General features: G+C 42.8%; 1 protein-coding gene across 1 annotated transcript in view; it reads left to right on the top strand.

The window, feature by feature from the left end:
- The window catches only part of DENND2B (DENN domain containing 2B), a 160,086-nt gene that overhangs the window by 121,849 nt on the left and 15,443 nt on the right, over positions 1-22,794 (top strand). The window contains exons 6-8 of the mRNA XM_057369707.1: positions 8,228-8,305; positions 11,680-11,820; positions 14,662-14,810. Coding sequence (XP_057225690.1) covers positions 8,228-8,305; positions 11,680-11,820; positions 14,662-14,810 — 368 coding nt within the window. The remainder of the gene's footprint in view (positions 1-8,227; positions 8,306-11,679; positions 11,821-14,661; positions 14,811-22,794) is intronic.

The following is a 22,794-nucleotide window of genomic DNA, read 5'->3' as shown; positions in this document are numbered from 1 at the left end:
AAAAAAAAAAAAAGGAAAGTAAAACCCCAGAAGGGATTATTTCTTTTGTACAAGCACCTATAAGCCTGTCCTGGAGCCATGCCTCATTCTGCCAAGCACAAACACAGAATAATCTGATGGGCCAGGGCTCATCAGTGAGCCTGGTCCTGAGCAGAACTGGGAAGGGACACTCCAGGGACTGACTGAACCTCACATTTCTCGTGACAGCTGGAAAGACCAACCAAGCAGATGCGGGAAGCCGAGGAGCGCCTCAAGGCTATCCCTCAGTTCTGCTTCCCTGATGCCAAGGACTGGCTCCCTGTCTCTGAGTACAGCAGGTGAGTGCTCCAGATCTCCTCTGTGTGATGGAGTGATGCTGAAATGGTGCTGGAGTGCAGCTGCTGCAGCCACAGCCTCGCTGATGCCCTATTAAGGAAGCAGCAGTTTGAGTCTTGGCYACTTTGAGATCAAGCAGCTGTATTTAATTTTCCTTTCTTTTGAAGCTCTGTGTTCTTTTTCTTCCCTATTCTGCCAGTTTCACAGGCCTGTGTGGTTGAGGGGAAGAGGCTTGAATGTTCCTCTGAGTGCTAAACTCAAAAGCATAAATGGAAGTGTTTAAATTAAATATTAAAAAAGACAGGGCCCTGCCCACCCCCTGCCCTAGTCATTCACTTCAGAATGCTTGTTTGCAAGGATGAAGGACAYGCCTTCATTTGGCCAAAACATTGCTGAGAACTTTCTGAGAACTTTCTTGGAGCTGAGCTCTATCCCAGCAGAGGAGCCCTCTTTACCTTCCATTGGAGATGAATAATTGCAGGAGAAGGGCAAGGAAAAGGAGAACCAGGCTTGCATTTTCTWTTTCATTCAAAAATGACCTCAAAGATATATATAAAGTTTTTTCCCTGCATTGATATGTCAGAACTTGTTGATGCGAAGGTATAAAGGGTAGGCAGAAGGGACAATATCATGGAATGGTTTGTGTTGGAGGGGACCTTTAAAGGTCATGTAGTCCAGCCTTTCTGCCACAAGCAGGGACATCTTCAGCTACATCAGTTTGCTCAGCCCTGTCCAGCTTGACCTTGAATGCTTCCAGGGATGGGGCATCTATCACCTCTACGAACAACCAGTCCCAGTGTTTTACCACCCTTGTTTTAAAACATTTCTTCCTTTTATCTAGTCTGAATCTACCCAGTTTTAGTTAAGAACCATTACCCCTTGTCTTATTGCTACAGAGCCTATTAAAAAGTCTGTTCCCATCTTTCTTAGAAGCCCTTTTTAAGTATTGAAAGGCCACAATAAGGTCTCCCCAGAGACAGCTGTAATTACATAAACCCTGGCATTTCAGCACAAAGAAGTGTCTTACATAATGCCATTTTAAACTTGCAAAGCGGTCAGGAATGTTTCTCAGCCCAGGCCCAAATTCACAGTTCCATCCCTTTACCTGTGCTGTAATTACAGCCTTAAACTGTTGTTTTACTGCTGTGTCACAAATTGTATTTATCCTAGACAGAGACATAAAATGAGTTGGATTTTGGAAACCTGTCTTGTTTCTGGCTTCGAACATGATTTCTCTACTTTTAGAGAATATCTGAGGCTCTCCTTTTAAAAATAAAGCTCAGTCCAAACACAGGATCTAACTAAAGGTAAAGGAGCCTTGGAATACTGCCCTCAAAATTTGACTCTTGTGCTCCTCAGCAGTACAAAGGGATGCCATGTCACTGACATTCAGCACCCATTTCTTCTAATAAGACAGCTGGGTTTTCCTTAACCATACTGCTGAGAGAATTTTCCACAGCATATGTCCTTAAATGAAGACCCTTGAGTGGGTAGATTCTCTCACTGGATAAGGCATATTCCTTCCTAAGTGATGTACCTTGTAGTGATGCTGTAATCCTCAAGTAAGATCTGGGCAATTCCCTTTCTCCTAGTGAGACCTTCTCTTTCATGCTGACTGGGGAAGATGGGAGCCGGCGGTTTGGGTACTGCAGGAGGCTCTTGGTAAGTAACTCACCTTCACCTCAAACAGGAACTCAAAACTGTAGTCTGAACTGAGGGTATCTCTTATGGTTTTTAAAGGAAACAGGGTTTTCTCACTCTGAACTTTGGAAATGTAAGGAAATAAATTAAAATGAAAATTCATAATGTCAGTTTCAATCAGATCCCAAGGCCTGTAGCAAATTTCTAAGAATGTGGAAAGTTTCTGTGTGAGTGCTTACTTCATAAATTCTTTATGTTACATACTTTCCAGCACAATCAGACATCCTACAACACTGGAAACAAAGGCAAAGCTGGTATTTCTAAACATTTGTGAGTAGTGTTTATCTCTTGGGCAGTTGCTTACATCTCAAAGGACTCTGCCAGCACTGTTTAATCAGTCTGCAGCGCGGGACCATGCAACACGCGGGTGCCAGCAGTGGGAAGTCTGGTTTCTTGGTTTCTTTTTCAGTCCTTGTGACCAGGGGTGGACAACAGGTGAGGTGGGGAGCCTACAAACCGTGTTGTCTCACCATCTGGAAAATGCCTGGACATTTGATAAACAGAGAGCATGGCACTGTGTGTGTATCAGGGGAGAGGACTCTTCACAAAGGCTTGCTGAGTGTGTTAAGGGGGGTGGACACCTGACAGGATGGCAGCAAAGCAGAAAGCAGTTGGTTGTTCCTGCACTGGCCTGTGCTCATCACCCCTTGAGTAGGTTTGGAGCTCTTTGTGAGCTCTGTGTGGGGAGCCACGACTYCTGTCCTGTTCTCACCACTCTTGCCTACACTTGGTTGGGAAGCTTATATGGATATTGTGTACTGCAGGAGCCTGGCTGACTGTGCCAAATGAATGTCTACAGCAGTTTGTAAAGAGATTAGACAGGGTCTAAGAGTAAGGGACACTGTCACTCTCCTCTCCCTTCTCTTTCTGGCACCATTTCCCACTTTTTCAGGCAGGGACTGCCTGCCTTCAGTAGCTTTCAGCAGAGCAACTCCCTGTCACTAGAACAGCCCCTCCGTCCTGCAGTGTGCTTGTGCCTGACCCTGCTCTTGCTCTGCTTTCTGTTTACGGCAGAGCCCTTGTCGTGCAGACAGCAGATGCTCTGTCTGGGAGGTATTTCTGTGTGTGGTTCTTCTATTTGGAAGAAGTTTCATTAAACTAACATAACAGAAAAGTTGTTTATCAGTTCTGGGGGCGGTGTTTGCCATAGGTAGCATCACAGAGACTCACTGTTCGTAACACAGTGCGTCAGGGTAGGCCACAACAAGGTTTATGTGTGGGCAGGAAATGTCATTGAAGGCTGGTGTTGCAGAAAATTTAGGGCTGGTCAGGGGTGACTTGGGGATAAACAAGGAAAGCACCTAGAAGTCATCCTTGCTGGTGCAAGTAAGAATAACAAGATGTTGGGCAGCAAAACATTTTTTTTTTAATGAGTTCTCATTTAAAAGGATAATAAGGTATATTTGGAATAAAAACAAAAACCAAAACCTCAGAAGAAGTTAGCTAGAATTAAATTATGGAATGTTTTTGCTCTACCAGGTAAAGGTGGTTTAAGATTTTTATCTTTCTGAGAATGTCTGTAAATTTGTCATCAGGCACAGAACTTGCATTTGTGAAATGCCAAATGGTTGGTCCTGGACTATGCTGAGACTGAAATAACCAGAGACAATAATACACATTTATACACAGGAATGTTGAATCAGTTTGTCAATGAAACATTAACATAGGCTTTTTTTACTCACTTAAAGCTCAGGGAAATTCACCCTAYATTAAGGACAACATAAAAATAGAACACTGAATTTCAGCTGTGCAAAAGATGGGTGTGCATATTAGGAAATACCAGGAGCAGAACTAAATCAATAGTGCACACTTCTAAATAATAGTGTTTTGAGTGGCATTGGAGATTTTTATCCTGCATGGGCTAAGGCAAAAATTAAATAGAAGAAAAAAAATCTTGCTAAATCTATCTAATAACTACAAAGCCAGTTATAAAGCAGATCGGCTGCTGCCACCTATGGTGATCACTTAATTCAGGTTGCTTAATCTTGGAACCAGACCCTGGCATAGAGAAGCTGGCATGTCTCATCTCACTGGTACAGCCTACCCAGCCAAGGAGAGGAAGGAGTCGTGCCAGTGTGCTTCAACAACTTTGCCCTTCCTGGGGCACGTCCTGCCATGCCTTCTGAGAGCAAAACAGGGACTTAGAGAGAGGATTTTGGAAGCTGCAGGGAAACATCTCAGCATTTCCTCTACCTGTGGAAAAGGCAAAATTAGCAGAGATCTACTTTTGGGTGCTGCAACCTCCTTCTGTCCTGCTGGGAGAAGTGGTGGAGTCTGAGTGGTTACCTGAAGTACCTTTTCCATACGGTTTGGCTGTGCTCATGAAGTGTAACAATGTAATGTCCCCTGCAAACGTTGGTGCATGGTGGGACAGCCTCACTGCTGGGTACCTCAGTGTGTTATATTTCTTTGCAGAAAATACAGATTTTGTACTGGCAACAAGGAGCAGGTAAATCCTGCAGGTATTCTTTATATATCAGCAGCAGATTTTTGTGTTTGGGAATCCAATTTCCTGAACAGGTTTTGGAAGCTTATGCCAGGGTGGCTCTGATGTCCAGGAGGGCACAGCATCTCCTTCAGTTAGTCCCATTCTTGACCTGCAGGTTCTGTCAAATGCAGTAACCATAATTTGGGAACTGCATGTAGTTTTTAGCAGACATTATGTAAGAAAAGGGTGAAGCCACACTGTAATATAGAACCATGAAAAACCCCTAAAATTCTTATAAATTGTTCCACTTCAAGCCAAGCCAGCTGCTGTGAGGCTAATTCCTTAGAAAATGTTCCCCAGCTGTCCTGGTGAGGGATGCTCTTGTAATACCCAGCAAGAGGTGTCTCACACCTTCTGATCCATTTGGCAGCCTGCTTGGCAAAAGCTGCATGAGTGGATGGACCAGGCAGCCTGATCCTGTGAGGATGGCTGACTGTTCTTCTGCAGGRTCTGGTGTGCAGATTCCTGCATTTAGGAAACAATTGTGTTTTGTCAGCCTTGCTTTCCTTTGGTGTGTTGTGATACGAACAAACTGTTCACTTTTTGGCCTTCAGATCTCAGATTCTTCCAGACTTTTTTTGGCATTTATATGCCAAAACTACCTCAAGGGATACAGTGACAATTACATTTTGTTTGTTTTACAAATCCTTTACAGTATCCCCWTTAAATGTATTTATATTGTTTTGTTTCATTTTGGAACAGGATTAGAATGGAATGTGGCCTATTGTCCCACAGCAGACAGTCTGCATTTCCACAGATAGCATGAAGTTTTCCAGTTACATCTTGATACCTCCAAGGCAATCCTGCAACAGCTTTTCTAGTGAGTGCACATGTCAGCAGCAGAGATGATTTGGGCAGCCTTGCAGGGCCTGTTTAATCCTACCCCTCTCTTCCCTCTGACATAAAATTTGATCYTCCACCACTTTCCTAGCCTAAGACAAGCCAGCTTCAGGAGTCCATGGAGGACCAGATTCCTGGATGTGAAGCGAGTACCTTAAAACATGGAAAGCAGTTGTTAGGTGGGACTAACCTAACGTCCTGTATTTGCTGGGGCAGGAAAAGAGAATTCATTACTCTGTGAAAGCATATTTTGTGGGATGCAGACTGTTTATGGAGCTGCAAAAAGCTCATTGGAAAACCTTTTCTTCTCCTTGCCATTTTCCTTCCATCCAACCCTTCCCCAAGCACTTTGACAGCCCTGTGCACACTGGGTGCTCTGGCACCCAAAGTTCCTGTTTCACATGTAACAAGAAGTCTTTAAGAAGAGCTTTTGGATTTACAACACCCACAGTTTTCTCATGGTCAGAATTTGGATTGGTCCTAACAAGGAATCAAGAGCCTTCAAAGAAACTGGCTTGTGACTGACTATTCATTTTAGCCTCCCAGTGTTTGAATTGTTCTGATTCCTGGCATCATTAAGGAAAGTCTCTCTTTCTAGATATGCTGGCTAATGTATGTGCTTTGCAAAGGCCACTTCCTTCACATAGCTCAGCGCTGTGGCAGACTGGGAGGAAATCTCTGAAGGCTCCCCTATATTCCAAGCATATGGATGGGGAGGTGTGATTTGAAAGAGGAAAACAGCTGGCTTAGTTTTTGGAGCAAAAGCCTCTTGTTTCTCCTGCCAAAGATTTTGGAGTGGGCTTTGGTCAGTAAAATCAGATTAAACTCACTATAAAAAAGACTGTCCTGAGCCATGTGTAGACCAGCCCAGATGCAGATCTTAGCTTCTCCATCTCAGCCAAGTTCTTGTCTGTTTATGTTCATCCTTTTGGGGAACTGTCTTGTTATCATTAAAGCTCATTAGCATTTTCATTTTGAGATACTGGACTAAGGCTCAAAATATCCTGGGCTCCGTGAAAACAGATGAAAAGCAAAACAAACCCAAAGTATCATCCCCTCCATCTCTTGTCTTTCAGGAGCAGTGCAGTGCATGAAGGCAGAGTCTCTCGGGTGCCTCTCAGCTGGACTAATTTAACATTTTGTTTTCCTGAGCTGAACCTGTTCTTTGTGTGCAAGAGTGAGCCTTGGATGGAGGACAGGTCTCCAAGACAGTGTCACTACCCTGTAGAGCACACCCTGCAACTTGGAAGAGCTCTCTTTTGGGGAGAGAGGAGGTCACACTGGTACTGGTGGCCAGACCCAGGGCTCAAATCTCCTCTAGTGAAGAGAGATGAGTCCAGGCAGCAGTGTCATGTCCCGTATGATATTCTTTCCTGGGAAAGAAGCAAACTAAAGCATAATGGGTGTTTTAGATCTGTGACGTGTAAATGATGGCTGAGAGGGGAAGTTGTGTGAAGGGTTGCCAGTGTTATAAGCTTGAGAAGTTTCTGCCCCTGCCTTTTGCTTGCTGCTCTTACAGATGATGTGTGTGCATGTGTGAGGCTGTGCTGTTTGCAAGAAAAGGTCTCTGAAATAATGGAAATGGAAGGATGTCCTACACAGTGAGTAGGGAGGGAAGAATCCCAGCTCCCACAGACATGTGGCCTTTTGGACATTTGAAAGTAATGATATTTCATAAAGGAGTAACTTGGAATAAGCGCTAAGCAGTTATTGTTTCTGGTCTTATAGATGACCCAGGAATGTGTTGTTTTTACTGGCACTCAGTGAGACAGCTCTTGGCTGGGAGCTGTCCAAGGCTCCTGGCATGGCTTCGGCATTCCTGCAGATTTGACACAATGATTTTAACCAAAATCCCACATGCTTGATATAATCACTCAGTGCCTTTAGAAAGGATTTTATACCTAATATGGACAAAAAAAGGGCTCTGGTTTTTCAGAGATGTGATGTGTAGTGAGCAGGTTTGGATCCAGAAATAGACTCATCTGTATTCACTTAAATTTGGTATTTTTTTTGTGGTCTTCATTCTAACAGGCAGGCACCTGCTGATGGTCCAAGTCTAGATTGCAACATTCAGGTTTAAAACTGGCTACCCCTCAGTTTCTCTTGACTGTCATCTCTGTGGCATGTGAATGTGAAATACTCCATGGGGAAGTTGATCACTGTGCCAGTAGAGACAAAGACAAGTGGAATAGGCAGGGTAGCAGAGCCCAGTATGCTGAGGAAATMGCATTTGCTTCTCCAGGACATGTCTTATATAGGATGGTTATAGAGGATGGCCTTTACAGTTTCTTTTGGAGAGGGGTGAGATGGATGTGTATCATTGTTTCATACTGTTTCATTGCTACTGTTTAAGTAATGTCAGTTTCATGTTTATCATGAGTTGGTCTGAGGAAGTTAATGACTTACTCATGCAGCTTGCCTTTGTTTAGGCTGTGAGCTTGCTTTCTGTAGGTTGAGCTCTCTGAAAACACCATGGAGTGTGGAATGGGGAGCTAAAGCCATCATTGCCTCCCTTAGCATTGCAGTTCTCCTCTTGTAGCACATGGCCCCAGGGTGGCCTCACTCCTCGTGCTACAGCAGGAGCAGGGGACAGAGACAGCAGAGGAATGAGTTACAGTCCTGGTTCAATGTGCTTTTATGGCTGCAAGCGGGAGCATTACGATACAGCTCCAACACACRGTGATTTCCAAAGGGGGTAAGCTCTATTTGTGCTTTTCAGTTTCCTGTCTTATGGAAAAAATATGATGCTTTTCCAAGAGCAGCTATTTGTTGGAGAAGCAGATAGTGAGAGATGTCACATGATGGCCAACTGTGTGGTCAGAGAGAGAAGTGTATTTCCTCCACATTAATATGTAATTCTCATCTCCTTTTTGCTGTTATCAGCCAAATGGAAAAGGCCCCCGCCTACCTGAAGTTTACTGTGTCATCAGCCGCCTGGGGTGCTTTGACTTATTTTCCAAGGTAAGGAGATGTTCTTTAATATTGCTTTTTAATTTGATTGTTTACTGAGACACATCTGCAGTGATGAACCAGACTGGAAGAATTCCTTCCTTTGATGAGAGGTAACTATTTTACAGTTGCTGTTTTGGATAGTCCATCCCTATTATTTGGTTCATCAAAGAATGTCTTATTACTTCTGTGACTGAGGCAGAAATTGATTCAGAAAACATCTGGGTGTCTGTATGATCTGGCTGACTTAAGTTTTTTCCATTGTTTTCTAAAGCTGTTCTGTGCTGAGCTGTAATTCTTGGAATCCATAGTTTGGATGATGGGCCAGTACCACTTTTACTCCAATACCCTGAGGAATGAGGACGTTAAGAAGAAAGATTACTTGATATGTGAATTCTATACACTTAATATTAGTGACATTTTTTTTTCACCCTAAGAGTCTAGGATAAAGTACAGATGATCTTTTAATGGCCCAGTTTTAACTGATAATGTTTTAATTTACCAGAGGTTTTCACTTCAGATATGGGAAATCTCACAGTTTTCACAGATTTTCCTTGTTAATTTTCATAGGAATGAAGTTGAAAAGAGCATGTAAATCATTAAAGTTCATAAAAATTATAGCATTTATACTGTTCATATGATCTAATATGCATACAGAATATTATCTTTAAAGCAGGTTTCAAGCTTTTCTAGATAAAAAWACACAAGCCTCAGTTGGGTTGCAATAGTTAAACGAACTTCTGCTTCTGCTGTCTTTCATAAAGCTGTAAAATCAAGGGTTTATAACTGTGTCTCTTGGACATAGTATATATCCAAACAGGTATCTGTGAGTGAAATGGAGTGCATTGTTCTGGGAGGATAACCCAGCTCATCACACTTGTGGTATCGACAGATCTCCTGAGGCTCTTCGTTTGCTGTTATGTTTTGATCTAATTTTGACAATGCACTATTTTTCAAAGGAAGACTTGGGAGAAGGAAAAAAGAATAAATTAAGTATCTTCCTTACAACCAAGTATCACTGCAGCTGAGGCATAAGGTCAAACAAGGAAGGTCATTGCACTGAAATTGCAAGTAATCTGCTCTCCCAGTTCAGTCAGTAACCTGGGAAAAAGTGTGTGATCATCCAGCCAAAGTGAGCCCAGGGCTGATGGGTGAGTGTAACTTCCTGGCTCTGGCAGGGACTGTTCCCAGGCACTGTGGCAGCCAGGCCCTGGCCACACACGCCTGGAGTTCTCGGTGTGTGTAGGGAGGAAAGCTCCTGCTGAGTTTCATACTGRGCCCTGCCTGGAGCTGTAACACATCTGTGCTGCTCTCAGCTCATGGGTGGGCYACAGGAGGAGCCCATCCACTCTGGAGTCTGGGTATAGCAGTGCTGTCCTGCGCAGGGCTGTCACCTCCTGATGGCAGCACATGGGGGCTGGATTTAGCACATCTCCACAGCACATGCTCCAAACACTGCATTTGGAAAGGGAACTTGTTAAATGAAGGAGGAAGCGCGGGAACCTTAGCATTCCTGTTGGTTTTGAAGACAGATGAGGTGTGGATGGAGACAGAAGTTCTTGAAAAGTGTGAGACTCTCTTTTTTCAGCTTAGGAAGAGGAACCTGGGTGGTCCTTCCTTGATAAATTCTGTAAAAGAGGGCAAAAAACCCCCMAAAAAGATGGTGCACTTTGCTGAATTAGTTAATGCGATGAATAGCTGGCTTTACCTTACACTGTGAGTGATGAAAGACCGTGAGGTATTAAATCTTGCATATTATTTATCACAAAAGCAAAAAGATTCCTCTGTTTTAAAATGTTTATTATCCTGTTTCTGATAACTTGCATTAATTTTGTCTTCCACAAAGCCTTTTATACTTACTTACTGTTGTAATGCCTATTGCTGAGACAAACTTGAGAACCACAGATATTTTAATTTCCAGTCAGTTCATTTGGTCATGGCTTCAACAGATGTTTCTGTCCATTTTATCTCTTGTGATCTCTGTTCAACTTTTATTTGCTTTAAATGCTCCTTTTATTTGCATTGTGAAGGTCCTTGAGGGAGGCACATGACACACACATGATCCCAACTCCAGCAACATAAGGCATCCAATAGTGACTGCAGGAGCACAACTGCGTGCTGGCAGTGTGCAGGAGCACCAAGGGGCCTGGGGCACAGCCCTGCTTTATTACTGTTTGGTGAGGATGGCTGTGCTGCAAATTGCGTCAAGAGCAAAATTGATGTCCTCATTTACAGTTATCTGCCACTTCCGTGCACTGGAATGCAAGTTATGTATACAGGGCCAGCTTTTAGGCCTTTAGTTAGGCCTTCACTGTTGTCACAGGGAGGAGGGGGAAACTATGCACGAGTGAATGCCTCTGCTGGCATTTGGTGTCACTAGCTATCATTACAGGTCACCAGCTTTTGCTTCAGTGTCTTTTAATGTTCTGTTTCAGTGAAAATCATTTCCAAGAGAAACAAGAGAAAATGCCTGGCTCAGACCAGCCAACTTTTGTATGGCCTTTTGCTCTGGAGTGGTGGTTAAAAGATCATCACTGCAGGTCAAASCACTAACTGCTTTGAACCTTGCTTTCTGTCTTCTTTAGGTTTATCATCTATATGCTCTGTCTAATGTGGGAAAACTTAACTATGATCTGATTTATGTTGCCCCATGTGACCAAAGAGAGAAGAAAATAATMGTCCCCTCTATCTGTAAGAAGTTCCATCTGCTTATTTCAAGACTAGATTGCCTGCTCTGCGTCATGTCCAAGAGCAAATGGCCTTAATGCAGGCACCAGTGTGAACAGCTGGGCATGCTTCAGGAGCTGCTCGTGGTCTCCAGCTCAGCACAGACTGACCTGACAGCCACTGCTGGGACCCTTGCAGGAGCTCTGTCCTGCTATCAGTGTGGCAGCATTGCTTTCTTTGCTGCTCTGGCTTTTTCCTGCCCTCTCAGTTAAGATGGAAGAGATGCCCAGTGCAGAAGAAAGCTTTTTCCTTGATACAAATTTCAAGATGTACCACTGAGACGTGATGCTGACTTRGCCTGTGATCATGGGATTTGAATTCATCTTTGTCTTCTTTAGCTCACCCTTTTGTTCAGGCAAAAATCCCAACATACAGATCCCTTTAGTCATGCTGAGTCTTCTTTCTTGTTTATTAATTCTCCCTTGCCTCTGGCATTCACAAACAGGCTTCATTTTGTAACCGGAAAAGACATCATTTTTAGAGCACGATCCACTCAGATGATATGCATTCGAAATAAGTGAAGAAATACCTGGCAGAGGAGAAGTTAACTTAGATCTGCCATGTGTGATAAGCACATGTGGGTGAAAGCATGCTTCAAAAAAGTATGTGATGCTGACATGTTCTGTCTCTTTCTCACTTATATCTTACTAATGGACCAGATCCTGGATGAGGTTGAAAGGAGAAGGGGAATATCTGCTGCCCTGGTTTATCCATTTATGAGAAGTCTGATGGAATCTCCTTTTCCTGCACCTGGAAAGACAATCAAAGTCAAAACCTTCCTGCCTGGAGCTGGAAATGAGGTAAAAGGCAACTACAAACCTTAAGAGTCAAAGCCTTCCCCTTTACCACTCCAGTATAAAAACAGCGAAAGAAAAACAGGAAAAGACAAACAGATCCTGCAGGGATGTGGGGTGGCACACCCTCAAAATGAGCAGTGCAGGAGCTGCACCACTGCAGATATGTTAATGATAGTTCCCACTGATTATTATAARCCAATTTATGGTTGTGTATTTATTATTTAATGTTTATTAATAAGTTATGTGTGAGAAAAACACACCACACAAATGTCCCAGTGTGTCTGGCCTAGTGCAGTGCTGGCCTTTATCACAGTGATAACAGGCAAGTGTGAGTTTCCCATGCTGTCTGACCTGAGCAGTTCAGCAGCTCATTACTGCTGGTCCTGGCCTTGGTCGGAGTGACCAGCAAYGTTTACATGGCTCTCTTTGGCAATAAATACCTTTTAACTAGCCCTCAAAGAAAAGCATGTCATCTAAAATTTTTGTGTGTGCACACATATAAGAGATGTGATTTTCTTTTATTCCTGACTCAAGTAGCTAGAAACCTAGCATTAGACAACATATGCCTTACTGGCAGTGTTGATTGAAAGGCTTTTGCAGCTTGGGGTTGGGYAGCCATTCACCATGTCAAATTCTGTTCTCTGCATGCCCCTCTCAAGGAATACAGTAGCTCCACTCAGATGGGCAAGCATATCCAGGGCATACATTACTGAAAACAGAAATAGAATTTGTCCCAGTTAGTGAAAGCAGGCAAGAAACCCTCCTCTTCTGGGTTATTTTACATTCCTTACAGTTAGTTTTACAGTGCCTTTATTATTTTTTGCATTTAATCATATTTTCTCTAAGTGTAACACTACTAACTTCRATTGAGGGGGCCTGTAATGTATGACATAAGCTGGTACGAAATGTAAAGGGTTCCTTGTGTAYGTGACTTGCAAGGTGTTTACAGTCACCTTTTTCCTCTGGAGAATCAGTGTCTKAAAGGGTGATTGGCATAACAGGGCAAAGACCTGACAATGCTTTTTCTGTGTGAATGTGTCTGGGAACCATGGATCTGCAACTTCTCTATCCTCTGCTCAAGCTTCTGAACTCTCCCAGAGAAAAACATTGAGATAATTCCAACAAACAAACAACTCTCTTCTRGCTGAGCTTTGCTCTCTGTTGTGCTAGTACAAACTCGTTATTTGAATGGAATGCACTGGCTTAATTAGGAACAGAATCTTGTCCTTCCATTGTGGCTTCTCTTGCCTAAACAAAGATGATGATTAATTGGGAAGCAGACAGTATATTTCTTTGTGATGAGCAGACTGAGGCAGCAGACTTTGCCAGGCAGCAGAAAACATCCATGGTATTCRTAAAAGCTGCCGTAACTTGCATTGCATCCTACCCTGCAGCGAGGGTTTTCGCATTGGAACGTTTGCAGTAGAATCAGCTCCTCATGATTTGGCACATACCCTTGATTTCAGCTTGCAATCCCACTGCTAGAGAATGGAAGTGGGCCCTTTGCTGATTGTGAGGAAGAGTTAGGCAGCATTTCTGGGAAGTTGTTCCTGGTGTACTCCCACTCCACAATTTGTTTCTTACTGCTGTTTGAGGCAACAGCTGAGTGATGGCTGTCTGTTTATCAAAATGTTCCTGTATTTCAGGCTTAAAAAAACCGAATCTATGYACTGTTTTAAGATACTGTTCTAAGAGAGGCTTTCTTTTTACAGTTAGATGTTACTGATCACAAATAATATCACAACAAAACTGATATGAACTTATTTTAGTTACAGTATCCTTGATCTTGAGCATATCCTTTAAACAGTATTTGTGAGGAATTTTGTAAAGGCTACTCCAGTTTAAACCTGATCCAGTCTCCTTGTGAAGTGTGGTGTCATAAGAGTGGTCTAACACAATAAAGTGACAGTGATTTTTGGACATATAGAATGTATATTCAGAGATTTCAACACACCTTCAGGTTGGCCAGCTTTTTCCCTTTCCCTTCTGTTTCCTCAAATTCCTCAGTAGTCCATCACTTGCTGTCTTGTGCTTCGTGTTTTTCTCCTTCTGTTACTCTCTTCTTCATGTTATTTTTCCCTCTTCTTTTTTCTGTCCTCTGCCTTCAAGTTCCACATTTGAGCATGTCAGTTGCAGAGTAAAAGGAAGATATAATAAAGGAATCAAGGAAAAGGCGTTTGTGAAAAGGAAGGAGAGGGCCTGAGGTCATGGATGAAGTATGAAAATTAGACTATAAAGGGATGTCACAACTCACCATCTAAGACCTTGTCCTGACTCCCCAGTTAAGTATATATATGTAATGTATGTATCTTTATATAAAAAGAGAAAGGTTTTAAAAATTATCTAGTGAATTTCACATCACAGAGGAGTGGAAATTAAGTAAATGGGATTTAAAGTCTTCCTGGTCTTTTAGCTGAGTCCCAGGCTCCTATCTAGATGTTAATATGAATTGTTACCCAAGCTTAGAACCAAATTTGCCTTGTCTTTATAGTTGTTTTAACCCTATAAACTTCCAGCTCCAATGTATGATTGTTACTTGCTTCATATTCTTGACTTAGCTGAGCTTTACCTCTCTGACAGAATGTTTGGAAGGGATGCCATGCTTCCCTTGTAAATGACAGCAGACAGTGCACACAGCTGTATTCTGGGAAGAATTGTGCAATGCACCATTTTTCTGGAGTGCTGTGCCTGCAGCCTCAGTTTGCACACGGGGCTGGGGTTCATTCTCTGTCCCCTCACCAGGCAAGTACGGGGCAGTGCTGGAGGGCCGGGCTGGGATTCCAGGCACCCCGGCACTGCCAGCCTTGCCAACGGTGCTGACTGGTGTTTGTTGGCTGTGTCCAGGTCATTGAGCTGCGCAGGCCCATGGACTCCCGCCTGGAACATGTGGACTTTGAATGCCTTTTCAAGTGCCTCAGCGTGCGGCAGATCATCCGCATCTTTGCCTCTCTCCTGCTGGAGCGCCGCGTCATTTTTGTAGCAGACAAACTCAGGTAAGTGGTGGAGGGACCTGAACCACACGTGCAGGACAGTGCTATCTCTGGATGCAAAAAGCTTTATGAAATGGTTTTCAGATATGAGGATCCTCTCACATTTAGGATTTAAATGTCATTTTACTTCCATGGATATCCTGTCTTACTTGTTCTGTCTGTAAAATGGTGATACCAAGTCTCACCTGCTTCACAGTCAGCAATGTTTTTTTTTTAGGTTTTGGACGCAGAATACTTGCGAAGAGTAGCAGGAGTTGTCACTGAGGTGCTTGACCTTGTGCTCATACAGTGCAGCCAGGCAGGGAAAGTGGGGTGCTGAAACCTCCCTTTTTGCTGGGGGTATGTTTCAATTACTGCCCTACCACACCGATCCAGTGGGAGTGTTAAATTGCTATCACAGTCCTTCTCAACTATTTAGGATATGTTTCTTGGTGCTCACATAACCTCAAAACATTTCCTTTTGGAAGCTCCATCTTGAGCTCCTTGCTACAACCTTTCAACATACGTTTTGCTTCCCTGCCCTTTGATTGCATCTCCCCTCTAGGTTCCTCTGAAGCATTAATTCACCCCAAGGTGTAAGGAGTGAGAGCACCAGGCCACAACTCCATATGGCCTTTCCAGGGAAATGGGAGCTCTTTGTAAGCTGCACCCCTGCCCCATAGCAAAGACAAATCCTATTTTTTAGATGCTTGTATAATCCATACAGAAAAATGTGGGCAATGTAAAGAAGATGTTCTTTGCTGTGGCATGATAGATAATGAAAAATGGCAAATAAAAATAAAGTCTATAGTTTATTAGACTCAGGAACATCCAGCATCTTTTAAAAGGACACCAGAGACTGTATGGGAGGTTAAAAACACAGATGGATCTACCCAAACAAACTCTGTTAAACACTTTATCAGTCCCAACCTCCTCTGAATGACTGCCAGAAATAATAGCTGCACTTAGTGCCGCCAGTGTATATAATAGCAAAAATACTTTGCATAGTAAAAGCTTTACAAMCTTTAGGGGAAAATTTCTTAAAGCTGCAGACCCTTCTCAGGTTATAAAGTTACTTCCTTAGCAGTCTTTTTTTTTGCGTCTGGAACAACAGAAACATTTTATTTCATCCCTTCTCTTGTCAGTAACTTTGGTTTGAATGACCATTTGGGAYGACTTAATTTCACATAAACCCATTATGAGAATTGTGTAACTAGTCTAGGGMTTCTGCAGTAGATATATGAATAGCAGATATATGAATCACACCATGAATATTGGGGCAGGTAGCTTTAGAAAATACTGTCAGTGCATTCTTTCTGACTTTTCCTACAGCATGTTTACTTACCTTATGCTGTCTCTTTCTGTTTTACCATTCTTTCAGCACCCACAAGTCTGACTGTAATTCAGATTGACACAGATCTGCATTCCTTCCAATGGCACAGTGATCTGAGTGGAAACTCACAGAAATGGTGCAGCAGAAGTGAGGGCTCTGATGTGCTGCTGCCAGCTGTTGTTCTGCTTTGGAGTTCCCCACTGCTCCTCTGTAGTGTTCTGTCAGCCGTGGACACAGTCTTGCAGGGATGGCTTGCTGTGGGAGAGATCCTTAGTCATGAGGGACCAGACAGGAGCCATTTCCTGGAGCATTTCACTGGGACAGCTGGCCTAGCCAATGGTCTGGACATRTTCTGGGCGCTGTGCAGAGAAAATCAACAATTAAACCTACTTTGACAGGCTTAAGGTAGCTTGGCATGGAAAACAGTTGTGTTGCTGACACTGAGGTCCTGTGGTAACCCAGGACTTCACCAGGCAGCCAGGGTTTTACACACATTGCAGCCCTGGCTGGAAGTTCAAGCTTGCCTGTGCAATTGCCTTTCTCTTGAGAGCTGCCTAGTCCCACAGGCCTTGGAGCAGGGAATAAGAGAGTTCTGCTTACAGGCAGCATGCTGCTCACCCTTTTGGCACACAGAAATAGGGCACCAGGACAGAAATTCTAAAGATACCTTTCGGTGAACACATATCCCAACATTGTGTTCTCCTTCAGAAACTGTTCTCCAGTGAACTTTTGTTTCTGTGTGAGAAGGGGCTGTGGGACAGAGGCCATTAGTACATGAGAAAAGAGAGGATTCAGATGGATCTGAGAGGCTTGGAAGGTTTTTTGTGGTTGCTGCTGTAAGAATGGACAGAACCTTTCTTACAAAAAAGGCTTGTGTTCATATGCTTTACTATATCCACATGTGCCCTTTATTGTGTGTATATACTCAGTTTCATTTGATCAGAGGATGACAAAATCTGAGATGGTAGAATAGGTTCTGGATTCAGATTTGTGATTCTTGAGCTATCCTTCTGAACCCTCTGACTTGCTGAGTGTCATATGCTGGAAACATAGCACTTCTTTCTTATATTTTGTCTGCTCTGTCTGGGGTCCCAAACACTCTGGGATGCAGACTCCACTTTATGCAGTGTGGTCCCTCTCGGCGTGGGGATCTAGGAGGTACTGTAAAACAGAAACTAATAACAAGTCCTTTGACAAGAGCCTGGAGAAAGTGACAGTGGATTTAAATTCAATACTTACTGAGATTTTCATGGTTTAAATGGAAATGAAGTCTAAAATGAAACACTCTGGCTTTAAGCTAATAACTGTCTTGGAAACTTTGCCTTTGACATGAGCCTTTGTTTATGGGCATCCTGGCTGAAAATGGAGTTTACCAGTAATGTGGAAAAAAAAAAGAAGTGAAATATCTTACAGGTCCATTCTGTGCACAAAGAATGAGAGCAGGAAATTAAAATGATTTTATAAGGGTTTGATATCTGTTTGTACCCAAAAACTAGCTTAGAAATAAATGATGTTGAGGTTTAGGCCTCAAACARTAAGATGCAGTGGGCTTTTGTGGCTGCCTGTTTAATGGGTCTCCCAGCAATAAATGATTTCACACATTATACAAGTTTGGGAAAGTCATACCTAGTGAATTGAGATTCATTCAGTAAGTTGTTATTTATGGTTCTTATAGTGCCCAGAATGTGCCAAAATTTAAAGTCCCTGATCTTTGCAGGAAGAGGTTGTCACTTTTCAACACAGAGAGTGATACTCCCAAGCAGTGAGGAAACAAGAGTGAAGTTCTGAATGACAAGACTCTGAGACTGCTTTGGTTAGATACGTGCAATTACACTTGGGTATTTTTTCCCCCAGTAATTTGATTATATATTTTTTTCTGCTTGAAACTGGGTCAATAAATCCCTGCAGTTATTTGCTCACCTTCAGAAATGAACATGAATCTGACAGCGACTTTTCAGTATTTGCCTTCTGTGAACAATCTAGAAGCCAACAGAGAAATAAAAATAATAATAGAAACTTGGAATAATATTAATAACAATACCTCAACTCTTAAAGAGGTAACTTAAGGCTCCAGTTCCTTAAAAATCTGCTGAAAGTACAACCGAGCTGGTATGTCCCATCTCAACTCTAATCTCTGTCCCACTGKGAGTCCCTATTTATGTTCCAACATTCTGCCTGTTCACTCCAGSTCTGGAACAGTCCCCTGCCTGCCAGCTGCAGAGGGAGATCTGCTCTAGTGCCATCCTCTGGGGTTTGAAAGGCAGCAGATGCAAAACCAATGAGTCCTGGGGCTCAGGAGCATTGACATTGCTGCAGGCACAAAGGTAGCAACAGAAAATAAATAGAAAGGCAAACACTGGAAGAAAAATATTTCTCTGCTTGTTTTAGTTTTATGCTGGGGAAATAAATTTGTGGATGTGCTTGCTGAGRAGGTGATGTATCCATATGTGTGAGAACAGTCTCTTTGCCTTTTGCCCTGAATGTTTGGAGAGGGGTAAAGGAAGGCCTTGGACATAGCAATGTCCTTATGTTATAAGCCTATTTTTTTATAAATAAAAAACACTCTTGTTGTAATCCATTATATTGTGAAGGACTCAGGATATTTTGCTTATGTTTCACATATGGGTCCAGTCCAAGCCTGGCCACAGTCAGTGGGAGTGTTTGGATGAGGTTTGTTCTTTGCTATGGATCCAAATCTTACAATAATTCCTCTCAGGGCCTTTCAAAAACTTTTGGGGCTGTGAAAGGCTTCTATACAGCCCCTGCTCTTGTRAAAGACAAAACAACTTTTCATTTTTTGAATTTTGGTTTTATAAGCTATATCAGCTACTTCCCAGTGAAGCAGGAGCATGGGGCTCAGGGAATAAAAACCCTCAATTTACMAAATGGGTTGCTTCTCAACCATCTAGATGAACTTGGGAAGGTGAAGGTGGGCCAGGCTTTTCTCTAAGTGTCAGTGTCAGCTCAGGAAGTCCTCACTTCTGTTCCTTTGTTTGCTCCTGCCCTGTGGCATGCTGTCCCTCACTCAGCAGGCTGTGCCTGTCCAGCAGTAGCAGGATTTACCCTTTTGGCATCTTCCCCAAAGCAGATGGCCCTGTCAGTGCTCTGTCACCTGTGATACTGCAGCCCCCTGAAATCCTCCTCTGCAGCGCTCGGCCTATGAAGTCAAGAGGTGCTGTTGCAAGCAGAAGCTGGGCACGCAAGAGGTTAGAGATAAAAACCCTCCCTACCCTGCCCCACAGTGTTTTGAACTGCCAGGAGAAATCTGTCTTCCAGCACAACTGTAGAAAGTCCAGCCAGATCCCAGACCTGACCAAAGGTTACAGGCTGGAGACAGAAACACTGACTAATAAAGGACAGCGCATAAATACGTAAATACTGGGGAAGTCATTCCACAGGCATGTCTCTGCTAACTGTGGAGCAAAAGGGGAGCAGAGTGTACTTGTATTCAAGGGCAAAGGCTTTCAGAACAAAAAGCAGCATTTCCGTGTTCTCACGAACAGACACAGCTTACGGCTGTCYGTGTTATGCTCAGGATATTCAGGAAGCAGGGATGCTTCTCATGTTTGAATCTGGTTTTTTGGGGCCATGCTAGAAACTGGCAGCAAGAGTGGAGAGGTAGCCTGCGCCTCATTTCTTGGTGCCTCCCTGAAAACATCCTTTAATCCGGCAGCCAAAATCATAGCATGATCCTGTAGCTCAAGTTAAAAAATGCAAATTTAAATAGGGGATAAGTGGCAATGTTTTAGTAGTAAATAATTGCTCCTCAGTCCAGTAGCAAGGACAAGTGGAAAAGCACGAGTAGCTAAATTCTGGGGCAGATTACTAAAGTGCAAGCTTATTCTCTATTTTCCTTATTGTTCCTTTTTTTRTTAATGAAAGTAGGATTTAATTCTTACAAAAGACTCATGGCAATGACAAGTCTGAACAGCTTCACCTGCTGCCCGGGAATACTCCTTTCCAGCAGCTGTCATCTTGTAACACTTGTAAAGTCTGCCAACCTGCAGTTTAAAAGGTAAAAAYATTCATATTAGCACTGAGAGAAGTGTGCTTGGTAAACAGACATGAGGTTTGATCAGTGATAAAGATTGCCTTTACTTTCCCCTGTTACAGAAACCTCCACAAAATATAAGGTGAGAGAAATCTGACAACAAATGCATGCCAGAAACCAGCTTGTGAGGGAGAATTTACTGTTGCCAGTCTCTGGCCTGTACCATTTCTGATTATAGGTTACAGGGTCTTGGTAGTTTTTTAATTATCAACTGTGAATTGAAGAAGGAGATGTTTGGAGGTGCAAACTACTCTGCACCTGTGGAATGTGTAATAGCTCACATATCTGCTATATAAACCCTGGAGAAGTATGGATGGCAGACTTCTTCTAGTATATTTTTATCCRAACAACTTGAAATACTTTCTTAATTCTGCAGGATTATTGTGCTTGTCTGGTCTGATATGCTGAAGATAAGCTGGAGAATTTCTTTCACTAATTTCTGCAGTGGAAGGAATGATCCCTTATATAATTATCCAGTGTGCAATCATGCCTAGTAGACAGAATTTATTCTACAACAAAAACACGTGTTTCTCATGTAAGTAACCAGAGAATTTCTGTTTCATCCAGTGAGAGCCAGATCAGCCCCTGCTGAAAGGGCTAGCAGAGCTGTCTCCTAAGATTCTTGAGAGTAATTTTGCACTTTACTCCCTCTTCTCAAGAGATACTTACATTTTGTACCGCTTGGATTGCTTTCCCCAGCACTTAGATTGTGTGATGGCTGATGCCAACAGAGCAGCTGTACATGGACAGCAGGAAAAGATGTGTCAGGCAAAAGGGCCCAAGAAACAAAATGAACATTYTAAGCCTGTGGCTTGTTTAATATTCCACAGTCCCGTGCAGTAAAGTCCAGTGGCATTTTTAATATGCCATATCCAAAGAAGGGTAGAGCTTGTATCATTTTCCTTTTCTTCCTTCCCTCCTCCCCTACTTTCCAGTGGTATTTATTTATGTCACTTTGCCAGTGCTCTATAGTGGGAAAACATATTTTTTCTACTTACAGCTTGTGCAAAAAAGTTCTCTCTCCCTTCTCCATGAAAGGAAATGCAGTAAGAAGACAACCACGTTGTTTGGTAATTCCCTTCTGGATTGCTTATCGGCACAACATGGCAGTAAATTGCAACATCTTCCCAACTTGACTTCTAGCTACTTGCAGGAGGATTTAGACAGATTCTCCCTTTTCAGCTTTTAAATGAGAAGGATTAGGGAGAGATTATTCTTCTCCTCCTCGGTTACTATCTAGAAAAGTACTTCATCCTGCTTTACAGCTGTCCTGCTGTTGATAGTGCAGCGATGGCCTGGGAAGTTGAAACCACCARTGTGAGAAAGGACTGGTGGGAGCAAAGTGTGGAAAGAACAAGGAGTTAATGCTCCCCTGGAGTGCCTGGGCCAAGACCACTTCTGTTATGGATTTGTGCTAACAAATTGTCCTGCAGGAGCAGGACTGGATAATTCTGTGGATACAAAGGATAACTTTATACTTGGAAATGTTTGGTTTGCTTTTTCTTTAAACCTCCTGACAAAGCTTGGACAGGTAGCTGATGTGTCAAAGCAATTACTTTTTTCCCCAAATCCCATTTTCTTGAAAAGGTAAGTCCTCGTTCTATAGGACACTTTGTATGTCTCTTTCTCCAGGGGCTTTCATGTGCCTTGCTTACACACAAGTATTACAGGAGCAAAAAATGTCTTTGTTAACATCACATTTCCCTTTAATCAACTGTTCTCTGCTTTCTTTTAAATTAAATACTTCAAAGCTAGTCTCTGAGAGAGAGAGAGAGAGAGAGAGAGAGAGAGAGAGATTGAGAGAGCTCTCCTGACAGTGTGTTCTCTGCAGCTCTCAGTTCTATGGGCTGCAGCCTTGATCTTTGCATGAGGCAGGGTTATGCTTTGCAGGTTATCATGAGTGGCACCTCACAGTGACTGTCACTCACTGGGTGTTCCTGAAAGGTGGGGGCTGGTTCTGAAAAAGAAACTTTTACTGAAGTAAAATGTGGCAAGATATGGTAACTTCTGGAACTTTRCAAAATTTGGATGAAAACCAAAAGGAAAGCCTCTGTATAGTCAGAATTAACCTGCAAGAACTTCTTGAGAGTATTTGCTAACAAATTGTTAAATGTTGTTTAATTGCCAAACACTGAACATCTGAATTACTTTAGGTGACTGAAAAATGCAGTGGCTTTAAAATAGGAATCTCTCCTATCTTTCATCATCATCTTTCATGGTGTCCATCTCTGTTTAATTGTGGGAACATGTTCAGTCAGTGTCAATGATGAATCCATGCTGTTAGGGTAAAACAGCACAAAATAGGAGASGATGTTGCATGCTTAAGCTGAAGGGGATGTAGCCAGAGAAGAGTTTATCAATGAAGATGTTGCCCACTCAGTTTTTTGCAAAATATGAGAAGGAGAGACCAGAAAAGGAGCACAGATGATGACGCAAAATGTTGGGTAAGTCTGCTCTGTTAACTATGCTCATTGACACTGCAGCAAAGTAAGCCATGGCTCCATGAATCTAAGAGAAGACAATTCCAGAAACAGGGTTGTAACCTTGGGTTCATCATAAAAAATCTCCTACCAGGAATCATCACTAGCACAAAGGAATTACTGCCAGTGCTCTCCATAACTCAC

Source organism: Malurus melanocephalus, unplaced genomic scaffold (assembly GCF_030028575.1).
Source record: "Malurus melanocephalus ecotype Western Australia unplaced genomic scaffold, MMel_1.1 scaffold_114, whole genome shotgun sequence".
Lineage (NCBI taxonomy): Eukaryota > Metazoa > Chordata > Aves > Passeriformes > Maluridae > Malurus > Malurus melanocephalus.
The sequence above is the reverse complement of the archived record's forward strand: the minus strand, read 5'-3'. Positions and strand labels throughout refer to the sequence as shown.